This window comes from Symsagittifera roscoffensis, unplaced genomic scaffold (genome assembly GCF_963678635.1).
Source record: "Symsagittifera roscoffensis unplaced genomic scaffold, txSymRosc1.1 SCAFFOLD_795, whole genome shotgun sequence".
Classification (NCBI taxonomy): domain Eukaryota; kingdom Metazoa; phylum Xenacoelomorpha; order Acoela; family Convolutidae; genus Symsagittifera; species Symsagittifera roscoffensis.
In genome coordinates, this window is record NW_026971051.1 from 1 (window position 1) to 18,128 (window position 18,128).

The window sequence follows — 18,128 nt, forward strand, 5'->3', positions numbered from 1 at the left end:
GATGACACCAATGTAATACTAAAGGAATCTTTGTCACCTCCAAAGTTGCTAGACATTGTTTAGCTTGACCCTTCCTTTTCCAATACTCTGATTAGTTCGGGCTCATAAAATTTACCCTCTATTGGTTCTCTATCAGCGTCGATAAGATTATAAGTCGGTGGGTTCCTTGTTGGTATGTCAAATATTTCAAAAACTTCGTCAGTGAAGGATTGTTTATAACCTTTTCGAAAAGGGATGTCAATTTTTGCTATTCTCACAAAATCGCCAACGTAGAGCTTTGGTCGGCGAACTAGTTTCAATGATTATTCCGCTCTTAATTAAATTAGACGTGGAACATCCTTTTTTGTCACTTTATTGGGGGCTAATTTGATGACGCGGTTTGTTCTCGAATTTATTGTGTTGACAAAGTCTTGAAGCTTATCGATGTAAGAGTAGGTCCATTTGTCCTCCAAATACTTATAAATCAAACTTTTTAGTGATCGAATGTTCCTCTCGGCGAAAGCGGACTTCTTTTCACTCTCTGTTGTGTATGTCTTGATACCCTTTTTCTCATATAAAGTTTTGAATGACCCCTTGAACTCGGTGCCTTTATCTACCCAGACTTTTTTCGGTTTCTCTGTCTTTATCATTTGATTGAACGCTTCTGCAGTTGTTGTGGCATACTTTGATTTCAGTGGCTGCACGCGAAGATAACGGGACATGCAATCTACTGCAACTAAAAGATATTTGATATCTTTGTTGTATTTTGCTAGTTTATCAACATATGCCAAATCGATTGACCATATTTCGTTTATGTCATAAACTATCACTTTAAGCCGAGCTATTTTGCGGCGAACTGATCGGTATTTTGTATAAGATGGTTCTGTATGTAAAAAATGTTTAACTTTTCGTCTTGGTATGACCGTTGTAGCCTTCAAAGTTTTAACACTACCGAACAATGCTGGACCTTTATCTGTGTAACTCTTTTTCAAAAGTTTTTCCTCAGTTGGTGTAGGTTTCCCATCTTTTACTTTTCGTCTCCGTCTTTTCTGACGTTGAAGAATCTGAATCGTTATAGGGCGTACCGTACGATTCAGTGTCGTCTTCGTCTTTCTCTCTTTCTTTGACTCTTTCCGTGGTGGCTTTCTTTCTTGTTTTGAGTCGTTTGGTTTGTTTTGAACTTGATGATGGCTTACTACTGTCGGGGGTTTTTGTTTTGCCCGATGTTGACGGAGATTTGGTTGGACTTTTGGTTCTTCGTTGGGCCTGTTCTTTAATCTTTGACTGAACCGCGTGTTTGGCATACTTGTTAATAACAGACTCTTCGGTAAGTTCGAGAGCGGATAAAATCATTATGTAAGCAGGGTTGTGTAGTATTTTAGTTTGCTGTTGTATATCATACAAAAACGATGCTGCTTTGAGACCGGTTGGTACATTGTCAACATAAATTGTTTCATCCATGGCGTTTATTGAGACTCGAGTTGAGCTTTTGATAACCTCCAGGATATTTTTAGCTCTAGTGAATTTTTTATCCTCCATTATTTGCAATTGTAATAGAATGCGTTCATAGTTTATTTTATTATCCTTTCGCTCCTTCTCATCCACAATCCGCTTCTCCTCTTCCTCCCCACCTTCCTGATATTGATTAGTCTCATCTTCTGTAAGAAGTCCTGTTGATTGTTCCCCAGGGTCAACAATAGGCGTTGAGGGAGGTGTTGGTGGAAGGGGTAGTGGAAGAGTTTCAGTCGATACTGAGTTTTGGTTCGTGGGTATTAGAGGTCTCATGCGGTTCAAGTAAGATAACTGGGGCTTTTTGTGTTTAATTGAACTGTTAAATAGCACTTGTGATGCATGCGGTTGCTCACGGATATATGTATGTTTTGGAATTAAAACAAACTCTTCTGCTGCCATGTTTTATGCTGATGGTAAGTATCTGTAGCAGAAGTAAAGTATCAGTCTGATCAAGTTGAAACCTTGTTTCGTTAGAATAATTGCTCGTTTTCGTTCAAGTTTTGTTTTTCGGCTGATTAAAAGTTTGTATGCCACTTCGAAATTTTCAATGTTTGGAATATTAACAGATACATTGCCATTGACTACATTGAGCAAACATTCACATATAACTGAAATAACTTGAGGATTTGTTGTTTCTCTAATGAAGCTTCGGAGCTGGCTGGGATTCAATTCTACCATGTGCTGCAGAATAAATAATTTTTTCGCGTTCATTTGTGAGAGGTGTAACCTCTGCCTGATTTATTGGTAAGTAAAAAATTGAGGGACCAGGTGGTGTAATGTTTGAACAATATCTCAAACAATCGGATGTACGCGGATCCAAGTCGATTAAAAGATGACCGTATGTGTCTTTTGTAGCGAGCTGATAACAGTGTCTCAAAAATTTAGTGTTGTTCAATTGTCTTCCAAGATGATCAAGTTGCTGAATATCACGAGGTGATTTGAACAGAATGATGTGTGATGTGTTTAAATCAATTGTTCGAGACCATCTGCTTTGTTGGAACAAATTATGTTTAACATATATTACATCTAGTCCTCGGTGTCTTCCTGCTGTTGCAAGTTTGACAAAGTCTTTATCGTTATAGATTTCTTCGCATGAATCATCAAAAACTAGAAGAATGTTTTCAAGGTTTCGCAAACTGTCAAAGCCATTGAATTTTATGAAAGTTAGATCAATGCTGTGGGTATTGGATTTTTCACTATAAAGAGGCTGAATCTCTTTGTAAAAGTATAGGGCTCTTTGAAATTTGGGATAAAATTTTTTTCCTTTCAACAATTTGAATATCAGCTCTGTTTTTCCAGAACCCGAGGGGCCCACGATGGCTAAAAAAAGTCTCGTAGATGTATCAATAACTTTATTCATATTCTTGGATTTGGTAATACATAACCAACTAAACCCGATAAAATTGAGAACCAAACTGAGGTTTCTTCACAAGTTAACTGCGTTAATGAAAGTTTAAAGATACAAAAAGCCAATAAAATCAGAATTAACACCATTTGTGACATGAAAACTACTTCAGACCGTGCTACAGTCACGTTATTGCAAAATTTCCATGATTTTTTCTCCATATGATTTTCGTCATACACAAAATCGGTAACTATAGTTCCATCAGTCTCGTCAACTACTGTGTCATTCATTTCAATTTCCCTACCGCTTTCTCTCACTCTCGAACTTGCAGAATGAAAAATATATATCATATATAAAAAAATTAATTAAGCATCTGAACAGTAAAAAATTTCATATCGTGTATAACCTGTATAGACACTCGGTTTATTATCATCATCAAAATCATAGTGCATTTCCAAAACATAATTGGCTGGGACATGATCAGTTTTGGCATGATACACAATTTTCTTCACAGAATCTTCTCTTATTATTTTTTGAATCTCATTGGGTAGTTCACTGCTGGTTAGATCCATTTGAACTCCTGACGTTTGGGCACTAAGACTAGCTTGGGAAGACAAAGACCGCGCTTGCTGGGTAACATTACTGATGTATTTGAATCGTTGAAAGTAGATGAATTGGTCAATCACGGGGAAGAACCTCCTCAAAGTGCACGCCTCTTCTTCAGAAAGTGTAACTTGTTCTTTTCGTTGAACTACTTGGCCTCTACAATCAATGCGTTCAATCCTGGTCAATGAAATCTTTATGTTACTTTCTGGTGTCATCCAAGCACAAAGAACTGAATTTGGAGATATGTATGTCTCCACTTTCCCCTGACGCTCGTTGTTGACACTCATTTTTCAACCAATCAAAGAACGCTTTCGACTTTTTTAATGCACAATGATTTTTAGAGTTATGGTGCGGTAGGTGTTTGTTACAATTCACAAAATTCTTGAAATATAATTGTTCGACTCGTGGACAGCCCAAATCGTCAAGATTCACAACTTTGCGGTCTAAGTATTTGGATAAAAAATCAGCTTTTTTTTTTCCTTTGGCGTAGGAAAAGACAAAACTTTGAATGATTCGGTTCAAATTCAGGTATAAATAATCACCGCTATCACAATGAAGTCCGTGCAAATAATTTGTCAGCCAGTTGTAGGCTTTTTGTTCAGATTTTGGAAGGGAATTGAAATTAACTGGAGGTAGAAAAAGTAGGTAATCACTGTTGTCGGAAGTTGTTATAGCTAATTCTTTTACTATAAATGTGTTTTTCTGGTGTCGAAATCCCTCAAAATCCAACACAACTGATTTTTTTTTTCAGCATTCTAATAAATGGTAGAGTTTCGGTTTTTTCAGTTTGATATACAAACAAAACGTAATTCCACTCAAGTGACCAATCAAACTACTGTTGCATTTCCATGGTAAAACATAGCAGTATGTGGGACCAGTGTTATAAACTTCGCGGACAAAACCGGCGGCATCGTGTAAAATAGCATGCGTTCGTAAAATTTTCGAATCATTTAAATATTTATCCAAAGAAGAATTGTCTATACCGATCAGACCCCCATAGGGTCTCAACTTGATAGCAACATCGTAATTTATATCATTAGTAGTAGAGAAGAAGAACAGTGAACATGCAGCTAAGAAATAATTTCGACGGTTGGTGTTTTCCGGATAGGTTTTTTTCAAAGTAATAAAAATTTCATGAATAATTTCCAAGTCTTTTGAAGTAACTCTACGTTTTTCCAATTTCATTTTTTTTATTTTTTCCAGCACTTCTCCGACCTGCTGAATTTCAAACCAGTGGAAATGAAAGTAACCTTCTAGATACCACTTACTCACTCCTATTTCTAACTAATGATTTCAACCTATTTTCATGTGTTTAGATGGATATTCCCCTTGGTGGTCTCCACGAGTCACCCATTGATTTGCCTTATGTGGGACCTGGAACTCACGAAGGCAAAAATATCTTTGGTGTGACCGTAGAGTTTACCCCGGCCACCACTGCAGCGAATTTTAAGCTGCATTACATTGAGGTTGCATTTGAGAAAAAGGAGGGCATATTTGAATATGTGTGTGTTGATGTGGGGAGTATGGAAATTTTCTGGCTGTGCGAGTCTCTGGGTGCGGGATTCGAGAGTACTGAGTGGCGCTTCAAATTTCAAATGGAGCGTCTAGTCAGTATTCTTCATGTCCCTTGGTCGGATCCCGAAGACGACATGCGGATGTGGCCGTAAACCCTTCCTCTGCTCTCCTATCCGTACTCTTGTCAACATTCCGTTTTTATTTTCTTTTTTCTTTTTTTTATATGTTACTTTATCTATTATTTATCAAGTCCTCTTTACCTTCTTACCCTCTTATTATTTGTCACGTCCTTCCTCCTTCTCAAGCAGGTCAGTTTTTAATGGGGTCTCAAACTTATTTAGTTGAACAGTGGGAAAGTTTGGAAGGGATTAAATTTAACCACCGCGCGAAAATAAATACCAAAGTATTTTGTCTGTCGGGTGTCCTAAGAGAGGGGTCTTTTTAATTCGGGCAGTGTACTTTGGGGTCTTTAAAAAAGATGGGTCCTTTTGGACCCTACTTTTGGTAGGACCCCAAAGACCCCTACCGTCGAAAAGACCCCCCCCCCTAAGGACACACGGCGGATTACAATACTACTTACGTTACAGGTATATGTATATGGAATCCACTGAAATTTTGTTTGTGTCTGTCTCTGGAATCCAGGAACATACAGACACAAAATTGTGCTCCTATCTAGTGCACAGTTTGGCCTCGTAATGGACAAGTAAATATAGTCACAGCTTGAGACAGTTGCAATTTCCTCTAAATCTGCATCAGGGTTGTCAAAAACTGTTAATCATACATTTTTTAAGCTATCGTCCACAGAATTCATACGGCTGGTAAACTGAATGAAAATTCTACGACTAGCATTTGCTCTAATTCATGTGTTTTTCCAGCATTTCTGACCATACAGTGAACATAACCAACTATTGTTTTAAACATCAGTATTTAGCCTAGGACAAGACATCCAAAACGATTTAATCAAGTTACGATTGAAAAATCTCATATAAGCTTTGTTCTAAATCAATTTATCTTACGCAGAATTACAGTACAAAATTGATATTTTTGAACTATGACTGGAAAAATTCAGTATGAGAAATGCAGTGCAGGAAAATCAAGGCCTTTTTAAGATTATCCGATCATATAAAATCTCGCTTAAAATAGCTTTCGAAAAAATTGCCAATTAGGAAATTGCATGAATAGCCAATTTGATAAAAAAAGTCAACTTTTTAAACATGGCTCTTTAATTCTCCAAAAGCAGCGTGAATAATACATTTTTCAAAAACTCTATAAAACAAAAATAAAGTATGACCATTTTGAATTTTGCTTATAAAGAGTTCCAGTCGTATAGATTACTCTTCAATTTAAATTATTTCGAACTTGAATTGTGATTTTCTATTTTAAAAATACATAAAAATGACTTTTTTGTGAATAAATTTTGATATTGAATTAGTTAGATTTTAGTATTAATTCAGATTTTTATAAGGTTTTCGTTTTGATAGTAATTTGATGCCTCCCATTAGTACTTCTTTTTATACAATTTGTCGTGAAAAAACTGTCAGTAAATGTTGCCAAAAATGTAATCTCAATAATAATGTTGTTCTCAATGTTGTAATGGATGTTTTGATGGATGCTTTTCATGAGCAACTGGAACAACTTTGTAGGTTTGAAAAAGAATTGGGCTGAAACTTTTGGAAACTGCAAGATAAGCGTTCGAGTTCGACAAAGGCTCGAATAAATCAAATTCACCAGGAAAACAAGTGAGCAAAAGTGGCACAGAAAGATCCTAATACATTGATAGTCGTTGATATTTTATTTGCAAAATTTTTTGAATAAAACCAGATAATGTACAAAAACAGTAAGAATAAACAGTAAGAAAAAAATGTACAAAAACAGTGGTAAAAATTCAAACTTGTCTTCTGCTACACTGAGAAAATGTTTTTGGAAAAACAAAATCGTTCAAAATGTTTTCTACACATGCAGTCATTGTTTTTGGTTTTTGAAAGAAAAAGAACAATCAACACACACCTGAAAGGGCATCAATGTGATATATTGCTTACTTTTAGTGTCTAAATCCTTATTCGCCAATTTCTCTATAATCTGAGTTCTTTTCTGTAGAAGAACCGAACGTTGAAGAAACACCTAATGTACAAAAATAACAAAATTGAGAGTGATAACCTTTTCAGAAGGCTCCCGATTTGCATATACACTTTTTTCTACTCTGACTGATGTCAATTAACAATTGCGTGCAACTAAGTAGAAAACACCCGGAAATTTTCATTTCTGCACTTGTAGAATAAAAATCATTATAATCATCATAATGGTAGCATTGATAGTTGATGATAAAAATCATTATAAAAAGAAACATTTGAATGCAAAAAACTTCACAAAATGTGATGTACCCTACTTCATAGTCGGGATCTGACGGGTTTGTATCAGGGGCTGTATTTCTTCCCTCAAATTATGTCTGCTCATATTCTCTGATCTTATAAGGCGTCTTCTATGATTTTTGAAAAATATAAGCTAAATTTGAAATGATAAAAACCTAAAAACGCAAATCTATGTTGAAGTGCAATCAGGGATTTTGTAAAATTCGCAATTCTTGCCTCCAAGTCTGACTGCGCATTTTTCACAAGTCCAAGACTTGATATTTGACGTTTTCTATAACTTTTCGAAAAGTTTTCAAAAATTTTTACTTAGAAAAATTAGAAGTTAAGAACTCTATGATAGAATCTTTTAAATTACAACGAGTAGTTTAAAATCTTATTAATAAATATGTCTGCTCAAAAACTTTTAGCATCCAAGATTTGGCTTTTATCTTGATTTTTTGAAATTTTTCGAAAATTGAGAACTAAAAAAGTCACAAAATGTTATATAGCAACCCTGTGGTGGGGTGCTGTCAGGATTTTGTCAAAATATGCAAAGCTGTTCCTCAGATATGACTGCGCAAACGCTTTTAATGTCCGAGATATTAAATTTTTTGTTTTTTTTTGAATTTTTTTGGTATTAGCAACCTTAAGGTGGAAACTCTCAGAGTACTTTCAAAAATTAAAATTTTCACCTCCAAATTTGTCTGCCTAAATCAATTCAGCTTCTGAGATTTGAAGTTTCTTTTGACCTTTTGATATATTTCCAAAATTTTTGAAGTTGAAAAACTCCTCAAAACTTGAAATAAGCAACACTAAGTTCGGGTGCTGTCAGGGTACTTTCAAGATTGCAAACTTTGTCTCCCACCATTTCTGCTGAGAATTATGTAGCTTCTATGATATGTCGTTTTTCTTTAACGAAGACTTGAAAAAATTTCACAGGATTTGAATTTAGCAACCCTATGGTCGGGTGGTGTAAGATTTCTTCCAAGGTTTGTAAAATTGGCCTGCAAAATGTGAACAACCAAAATTTTTATTTGTTGAAATTTAATTTTAAAACTAACTTAGATTTCAAAAATTTATCGAAGTGTGTCAATCCGATTTTAGTTTTTTTCAAACTTTTGGATTGCAAAAATTTAATAAAACTTCACAATTCCAACTCTACAGTGTGTTGCTGTCAGAGGTTAAATTTCTTTTCTTCAATTCTGGCTGTTTTCTCTTTTCAAATTGAAGTTTTCACAAAAATTAGGTTTTAAAAAATTGATTAAAGGGTGAAGTTCCTAATCTAAAGTGAGGTGCGATCATGGTGCTAAATGTTTATTTTAAAGGCAATGCCGATTGCAATACGAAATTTTAACCATCGATTCATCATAAAGAATTCTAATTTTTTAAAAATCATCGCTTGAATGGTCTTATTTTAAAACAAAAACATACTTTTGCCATCATTTTAGTTTGCGAAAAATTCAAAATATTCATAATTTGAATAAACCACTGAGAGAAACTTGATTTGTTCTGAACCTGCTTACCGTATAAAAATATTCTAAATTTCATAATGTTTTTTTTGCTTCAAAAAAGTTCTTACAGACCTGTTCAGGTACAAGTATCATAGTTGGGACCCTTAAGATTAAATGGATCCCTGAAGATTGTTGTTGGGCCTTAAAGTCTTCGAAAAAATGTTTCGCAAATTTTTGAAAGCCATTTTTCATGATCGGTTTTTCATGGGATCCAATTTCCACTTGTACCCAGGTTTAAGCTAAAAAACGTATGAACTTTTCAAAGAACCATTGCTTTCTTCAGGCTGATTTTGTAATGAACACATAATTGCTAATAGTATCATGATTGTTAATAGTACACAATAAACAGACTAAGAACCATAATAATAATAACTACTATAAAAATATAATCATATCAAAAATCATATAAATAAAATAACCATAATGATGAAGTTCATAAAACTAATCAAATCCATAATCATAATAATAATCTTAAATTATAATTATTTTGATTTCTGCGCTTGCTAGAGGATCTGTGAAAAGTTGCCCAGGCTGTCTAAGCCTAGTCTTTTCTATTATTATGGTATATATTTTTTTAAATTTTTTAAAGGCCACTTGCGCATGAAATCATCAGCTGATATAATACTATAGGTGGTAATTTTAATTATAGTGCATTTATGAAAATTGAGAACTGTAATGCATAAAATAGTCATTTCATTTCAATCATTTGTGCATGCTGCTAAGATAGTTTTTGTATATACAGTGTTCTATCAGATGAAATATTTTCCAAAAAATCAAACTTTGAAATTTGGCCTTTGAAATTAATTATAAAAATTGAACAAAGTATAACAAAAAGCAATTCATAGCTTAATAACTTTAAATTACCACCTATTGTTATATATCACCCATCATCAATCATAAAGTATTTTTGTTTGAAAGGTCACTGCGTCAATCATGCATGAGATCTAATTGTATTTCAAGATCACAGCACATGATATCATCAGTGAGTTGAACCAGAAGGAGGACCAGTTCGAGTGGAATGGGGAGAAGTTCATAGTGAAGCCGATGGAATTGAGCAGAGTGATTCTGTCTGACTTGAGTGTGGAGACTGAGATTGTGAGCAAGAATGTACAGCTCGAACCATACCAACAAGTGGACCAAATCAAGGCTAGTTAAAGTTAAAAATGACCGAAGCAGGTGTTTTTGTCTGTTATCCATATTCATGCTCAGATGAAAAAATTCTACCTTGATTTTGAAAACTGCAAATTGTATCAAAGGATTCTTTTTGCCGACTTTTCGAATGAAGTTTTTTTTGCTATAGATTTTTCTATACTTCAGTTTGCAAGCTAGTTTTGGTGTTTGAAGATTACTCTTGTTGGGTAATTTTTATGCTTGCGTCTTTTTCCCGTAACAGTAACGTGGGCTTTATTTAGCCACAAAAAGTTTCAAGTTGCTAGCTCAAACCATGTTCTAATGACTCGTGGATATAAAACTTTTGGCGTCATCAGTTTTTCGAAGTCTAATTGTTATTATGTTCTCTTATATTTTCGCTGCTAAGTTATTTAAAAAGAAAGTAAATAAAAAAAATAGTTTTTCTTATTTTAGCTGCTCAACTCTAGTGAAAACCTTTCAAAACCAAGCAGTGATTTTGCTTTTTGGGATCTGCGATTTTATGCAAGAAACGGAGCTTAAGAAAATTGCAAGCATGAACCATTTGAAAAAGTTATCAAATTGTAGACCAAAACATATGCTGAAAAACTAAGAGCTCCATCTAATTTTTAACTGGAACCTCTTCAGGTATCCCTGGGCGAACTGAAAACCAAACCAGAGAATGATGAACCCGAATATCCTGAGCCAGACAATGAGAATACGCACTTGTTGATGGAGAAAGCGAAGGTAAACGAGCAGGAGATCCAGAAACTGAAGATTCAAGCCAGTCAAGTCAAGAAGAAGTGGCCGAAGGGGGACTATTGTATTTGGGCGGGAAAAGACAATTGGTGTCCGACTGCATTTCATCATTTAAGACGTGAGATGACGTGGGTATTGAAGTACGCTGACTTTAATATTAGCCATGGCTACTATCAAGAAATTGGGAGCACACACATTGGGTATGTTACTATTGGAATTCCCTTCTGCAAAAATGGAATAAAAAGCAAAAAATTTAAACCGTTTTTTTTATATGCCACAAAAGCTTATAAAAAGTGTTTAGTCCTACAAAACTCTTAATTGAATGATCATTGTAAGGGTTATTATGATTTATTAACGCCCTTGTCGAGGTCCGCGACTAATTTTTGACTTTGTCGGTCGCAATGGTCAAAAACCTATTACGGGCGGTCAAAAAATTAGTCGCAGCGGTCGAAAAAATAGTCGCGCTGGTCGAAAAATAAGTCGCGGTGGTAGAAAAATAAGTCGCGGTGGTAGAAAAATTAGTCGCGGCGGTCGAAAAAATAGTGCGAATAAATTTTAGACCGCCGCGAACAATTTTTCGACCACCGCAACTAATTTTTCAACCATTGCGACTAACTTTCCTTCAGTCGCGCCGGTCGCGGACACATTGCCTTGGTCCGCAAAGTCTAGAAACACCAAATTTTGATCGCTGCGGTCTGAAAATATCCAATTGCGGTCGCGCAGTCTGGAAATACCAAATTTTGGTTACAACCGTCCGATCATAAAACCACAACCTCGAACTGGGCACTCTCCACCTGACCTCTTTTCCTGGCAGAATATTTGATGTGGAAGAAAAAAAGAAGCTGAAACGCACCCGAATAAAAAGACGGCTCTCTTTTTTCAGATCTTCAAAAACATTAAAATGATGTCAGTCAAATGGGCATGCCTAAAGAAACAATTAACAAGATGACCGCATAAAACAATTAATTTTTTTTAAGGAAACGTATCTCCTGTAAGTGCTGAAAAAAATAAATCAACTTCTTTAAACGAGCGCTGTGTTGGCAGTTTCTAAAAACAATACTAATTCACACACGATATCTCAAAATTTCTAAACTCACAAGTCCAGATATAAAAAACGTTTTTCTAAACGTTTTTGAACAATTCAATATATCATAACTTGTTGTGAAAAATTGACACTGAATAGAAAAAAAGTTTTATCAACTATGGCGAATAAAGACTAAATTATATAGTAAAAACTAGTATAAAAAAGTATAATCATCTTAAGTAAAAAATGAAACTAGACTTAATTAGTTCAACAAGTTCCAGAACCTAAGATTACAGTGTTTTCTTAGAAAATTTTAGTAAAGATTAACCCAAAAAGATTACGCAAAATGACTATATTAAAAAAACGAATGGATAAACTAATTAGAAAGCGTAACAAACTTATATAATTAGAAATCAAAAGTTTCCTGAATGTTTTCAAAAAATATATATCACGATGAGGTTGTTTTATAGATCAGGCTTGCCTGCACCCGAGCTCTATGGATAATAATCGAGTATATTGAATTTTCGTGGTCTGTTTTAATAAATTTCGATAATAATCGATTATAATCGATTAAAAATGGATTATAAAGAAACTATTTTTCTAATCAACAAAATCCGAATATAATTGGTTAGTGGGAGGAGGGGTTAATTTGAGTAGGTTTAGGTTGCGAGTAGGCCGTGAGCAACGCAGGAATGTTGCAAGTTTTGCAACTGATTTTGCAAAAAAAGGTATAGATTATAATCCGTAATAATCATTTACAATGGATTTTAAATGGATTATAATCCATTATAATGGATTTTAAATGGATTATAATCCTAAATAATGGATTTTAATGGATTGTGTTTTTACGAAAATAATCGATTATAATGACAATATAATATTACGTGGTCTAAATTTGCCACAATAAAGGATTATAATGACAACATTTAAGGCATTATTTTTCCGTTATAATCAATCATTATCCATGAAATTCCGGTGCGGGTGGCTTACAAATGACAAATTGAATATCCAAAAAAGCAGATGTTAATTTTTTATAAAGCTCACGTTTAAAAAAAGTTCAGTTATATGTTTGGGTTGTTCCCATGATAGCCCATCCAGTAAGCTATAGCCCCTCCAGTGATTAACTCTGTGATTAAAACAATTAAAACACTGAAGCATACATAGTGATAAGTAGCATGAGCATTTTTATTAATTTTTTGCATAACTAGTATTTCTATACAGCGCTAAGTTTACCACTAAAAAGCATGAGAAATTTGGTAACAAGTTCGAAAACTTTTACGTAGGTTGTTTTCAACATTCAAAAATCTCTATTTACTTTGAAAGTATGATTTTCGTCTGTTTTTAATTATCCCACTCTCTAAGGATGTGATTGGATTGTTTTTGTATACCTCATCCCAGGTCAACACGTGATGAATTGAAAGGCTTTTCAGTGATCCGTCAGACACCTTCAGGGGCGAGTTTATAGTTAGGGGTGGACCTACTCCAACTCAGAGATGCAACCCCCAACCAACCAAAGCCCAATTCAGTACTATTTTACGACTTTCAATTTTGGTTGACCGACCCTAGAAAAATTTTATGGGCGCCTTTTGCGCTATAATTAACTAACTATGAGGAGAGCACGCGCCAAAAGGCGCAATTTCGGGACCAAAACCTTTCCAAATTGGCCCAAAAATGGCTTTTTTGCCTGTTTTTAAAAAGTTGCTTGCGGCGCAGAAAACTTTGTTAAAATAGGACTTTTATGGTGTTCTAAGAGAGCGCGGAAACTCAACTTGCTGACCGAAAAAGGTCGTCCATTTTTTAAAATACGCCCCCGACACTCCCTCGCCCTAACCCCCCCCCCCCCCCCCCCGCAACGGAGTTCCATGGATAATAATCGATTATTTTGAAATTTCGTGGTCTGTCTCAATAAATTTCGATAATAATTCCTTATAATCGATTAAAAATGGATTTTAATGAAACTTTTTTTGCTAATCAATAAAATCCGACTATAATCGATTATAATCGATTATTTTTGAAAGAAAATGAAACTTGTTTTCGAGGCAAAATAATCCATTATAATCAATTATAATTGATTGTAATGGATTTTTTTGAGAGGTTAGTCATGAAATATACAGTTTTTTTCAAAACTAACGCATTTCCTGTTAAGTGCAGTTGCTATGTATTAGGTTTTTAGGCTTCATAAAATGTTGCTTTTCATTTTTCAATCTTCATAATTTGGTCATATATACCCGTTTACCTCTTCCCTGTTTACCCCCTCCCACTCACCCATTTTCCTCCCTGTTTACACCCCCCTCCCGTTTTCCTCCTTTTGTACACCCCCCTTTTACCAACCCTCCACCCACCTCTCTGCTAGCTTACCACAACCGCCATTGGCATTCGCCATTCGCTTACCACAACTTACGACAACCGCCATTCGCAATCCGCATTCGCAAATGCGGACTGATGGGGGGCAAAGTGGGGGGGGGGGGGGGTATTTCGAGTAGGTTTAGATTGCGAGTAGGCCGTGAGTAACGCAGAAATGTTGTCCAAGTTTTGCAAATGATTTTGCAAAAAAGTATAGATTATAATCCGTTATAATCAATTATAATGGATTTTAAACGGAATATAATCCATTATAAGGGATTTAAATGGATTATAATTCATTATAATGGATTTTAATGGATTGTGTTTTTACGAAAATAATCGATTATAATGAGAATATAATCGATATGCGGTCTAAATTTGCCACAATAATGGATTGTAATGACAACATTTTAGACACCATTTTTTCCATTATAATCGATTATTATCGATGGAACTCCGGTGCGGGCCCCCCACTTCGAGAAAACCCCAGATACGCCTCTGGACATCTTAACTGGTTTAGTTTCCGTTTTTGTGTGAAACTAATTCCATTTCAAATTGAAAATAACAAAAAAGAAGAACGTTAAAATTTGCATTTTTTCTATAGGTTTACCGGGTACTACAACTATTTTGTTCTGAGCGGCTGTTGTACTTCTGAGCCCAAAAATATTTTCTATATTACGGCAAGAGATTAACCAGACATCATCTGATCCATGTGACTGGATTGACTGGACAATTACCAAAAGAGGGCAAACAACTACACTTGCAACTATATCTGAAATATTGCTTTATTCGTGAGTCTTTTTTGTTTTACGGTCCAAAAAAGCCCCTTTCTTTTTGTGGAATGTTGATAATAATTTTCATAGTTTTCAAATCTGAAATACTGAAGCGAATTCTTTAGTAATAAGAACTGATGTCTATCATAAAAATCAGAAGTGCAATTATTTAAAAATTGATAGTTTTGGTCCGTATAATACAGGAAAGACTGCAATTGTGAGTAGTGCGTAGACTGTAAATGACTTTTAATAAAAATTTTGATACAAACGATAGTATTTGATTATAATATTGCAACAGTTGTTTGTATTTAAATGTACTATATTACAATTGAAACCTAGCTTTAAAGCAAACTTTCAAGACAAGTTTTTTGTAACAGCCAAAAACCAAAGTTGAAAAGTATTCGAAATGATTTTTTGCATCATAAAAATTTAACACTTCTCGACAAAAACTCAAAAGATGGAATGATTCTAGAGATTTTTGTTGTCGACGTTTTTCAACTATAATTGAAGTTGATCTGAAAAAATTTCAATACACTCATGAGCCAATACTTTTCGAAGGATCCATTATTTTGAATGAAGGTATCGATACATTCAGTTATTTATTTATTTTTTAGCTGACTGCCCTGATATTTTTTATTTGATAAAAAAATTAAATAAAAACTGTGGTTTTTCCTACCAATTTTGGCTGCAATAGTGTACCACGTGAAAACGGCCCTGAGTCGCAAAAAAGAGCTTCGCTCAATAAATTAACACAGTCTGGAATGTGGGGAGATGATACAAACGGACTATACTGACAGGGCTGAAAAGACCTACTGACAGCTCCTCTCCGATTCGAAGGAACCACATAATAATTTTTAGCGATTTGCGAGAGAGCTCAGACAATCAATTTAGTCGACCTAAAACAAAAAAAAAGGTCGACAGAATTTTCGTTTTTTTTTCTTACAAACCCGCTCTCTTCGAGAAAATCGTATGTCTACCCCTGGTCTTGATTACCAGCGGATTTAAAAGGGGTGGCGGGGGTGGGGGCAGACGCCTTCTTTTTTCTGGAGGATTCGACCCTCTGCCTACCCAAAGGGTCTCCTTTGTACTATTTTGAGATATCCATTTTTGGCTTACGGACCCTAAAATTTTTCTAAAGGCGCCAATGGCGCCAAAGCGTACTTCAGTGGTAGCCTAATTTAGCTCTTTTAGATAATACTTTAACATATTTATATTTTTATTACACTTTATTTTGATACCCTGGTCGAGATCCCGCTCAAAAACCGCTGAAGATATGGGAGGTTTGAGCGGTTTTCCAACAAGATTTGAGCGGTTTGAGCGGTTTGGGCAGTTTTTTTTTGGAAAAACCGCTCAAACCGCTCAAATCTTGCTTAAAAAACCGGTCAAAACCCGCTAATTTCTTGCGGTGATTTTTGAACGGTTTTTCAAGCAAAATTTGAGCGGTTTTTAAGCGGTTTTTGAGCGGTCTTATAAAAAAAACCAATTAAAACCAACAAAAAGGCCCGGAAAGGTAAAGTGACTCTAAGATGCAGTTGAAATACTACCCGGGTTGACCTCCATAAATGGAAAATGCTTATCTTACATTTCCCCACACCGAAAATGCTTAACTTACAATTTTCTACATCAAATGTATAGAAAAATGCTATTCATACAATTTTCATACAATTTCAAAAAACCATTGAAAAAAGAAATCAATACAGTTTCTCCGGCTAGTTCAACCAAATAAAACAGTCTGGTAATAAAAAATAACTACGCTTGTTTTTTTTTGGAAAAAAATGGTTAACCTACAATTTCCATATATGAAAATTGTATGATAACCATTTTTTCATGAAAGACAAGATTTTCAGAAACTTGTTAAAACTTGTTTATTAACAAATTTAAATTATTTAAGAGTACTTTTGCTCAATTTAAAGCACATTGGTCATCAAAAACGGAAATTTAGTTTGAAGATAAAAAAATGGTTATCATACAATTTCCATATTTGAAAATTGTATAATAACCATTTTTTCATAGAAGGCAAGATGTTCAGAAACATGTTAAAACTTGTTTTCAATCAAATTTTAAGTAATTAACAGTGCTTTTGCTCAATTTAAAGCACCTTGCTCATCAAAAACGAGGTTTTAAAACCAGGTTTTTTGCTCAGTTTTACACGTCACAAATTGGTTGTTTACGACGAGTCAACTGAGATCTCAAAGGTCGGAGCCACACTGTTCGTCTTTTCCGAAAATGACTCGGGGTAGGAATGGGGTTTTGGTTAGGACTAGGATTTTTTCAGAAGTATGATTTCACCATCTTTGGAAAACAGAATTGAAAAAAAAATTTAGAAAAAACCAAATTTCTAGCCACAACAATTCCCTTTGGATCAAATCTGAATAACTGACGCAATATTCGTCTTTGGGAAAACAAAACAAGTTTGCCCATCCATTTATCAACTGATACTCATGATTTAACACATTTTTTGTGAAAACTTTGGCCGAAAAATCGGTTTCAAAAGTTTTAGAATAAAAAGTTTTTTTTTCTAAGTTTTTTTTTCTTCTTTGAAATGAGATAATCCCGGAGTTCTCATTATTTATTCAAACTTTTCGATGTATTGACCAAAAGCAATGTGAGCGAATTTTTTCAATTGCTCGAGCAAAATAACCACTGGAAAATATGTAAGTATGTGTTTGTATGTATGTATGTATATATGCATGTTTAAATGTAATTATGTTTGTATATATGTAATGTATGTATGTATCTATGTATGTATGTATGTATATATGTATGTATGTATGTATGTGTGTATAGATGTATGTACGTATCTTTGTTTAGATCTATGAGCCTTTTTTCATATATATATTAAGAAGACGCTCAAAAAACCGCTCAAGATTTGAGCGGTTTGAGCGGTTTTTTTAGACAATTACGCTCAAAATCTTGCTTCAAAATGAGCGGTTTGAGCGGTTTTGAACGGTTTATCTAAAAAAACCGCTCAAAAAGCGCGCAAGAGTTGAGCGGTCTATCTAGAAAAACCGCTCGAAAACCGCTGAAATCTTGCGCGGTTTTTGAGTGTTTTTTTTTTAGATAAACCGCTGAAATCTTGCGCGGTTTTTGAGTGGTTTTTTTTAGATAAACCGCTCAAAACCGTTCAAATCTTGCGTGATTTTTGAGCGGTTTTTTTAGATAAACCGTTCAAAAACCGCTCAAACCGCTCATTTTGAAGCACAATTTTGAGCGTAATTGTCTAAAAAAAACCGCTCAAACCGCTCAAATCTTGCTTCAAATTAGGTGAAAAATCTCGACTCGGGT

At 34.7% G+C, this 18,128-nt stretch overlaps 1 protein-coding gene across 1 annotated transcript; it reads left to right on the forward strand.

Moving 5' to 3' along the window:
* Positions 1 to 9,783: 9,783 nt before the first annotated feature.
* Positions 9,784 to 14,889, forward strand: LOC134856137 (uncharacterized; the record flags this gene model as incomplete). Its single annotated transcript, XM_063872500.1, is given in 3 exon segments — positions 9,784 to 9,962; positions 10,593 to 10,903; positions 14,675 to 14,889. Coding segments are annotated over 3 exon segments (501 nt in total). The 3' UTR covers positions 14,763 to 14,889.
* Positions 14,890 to 18,128: the final 3,239 nt, after the last annotated feature.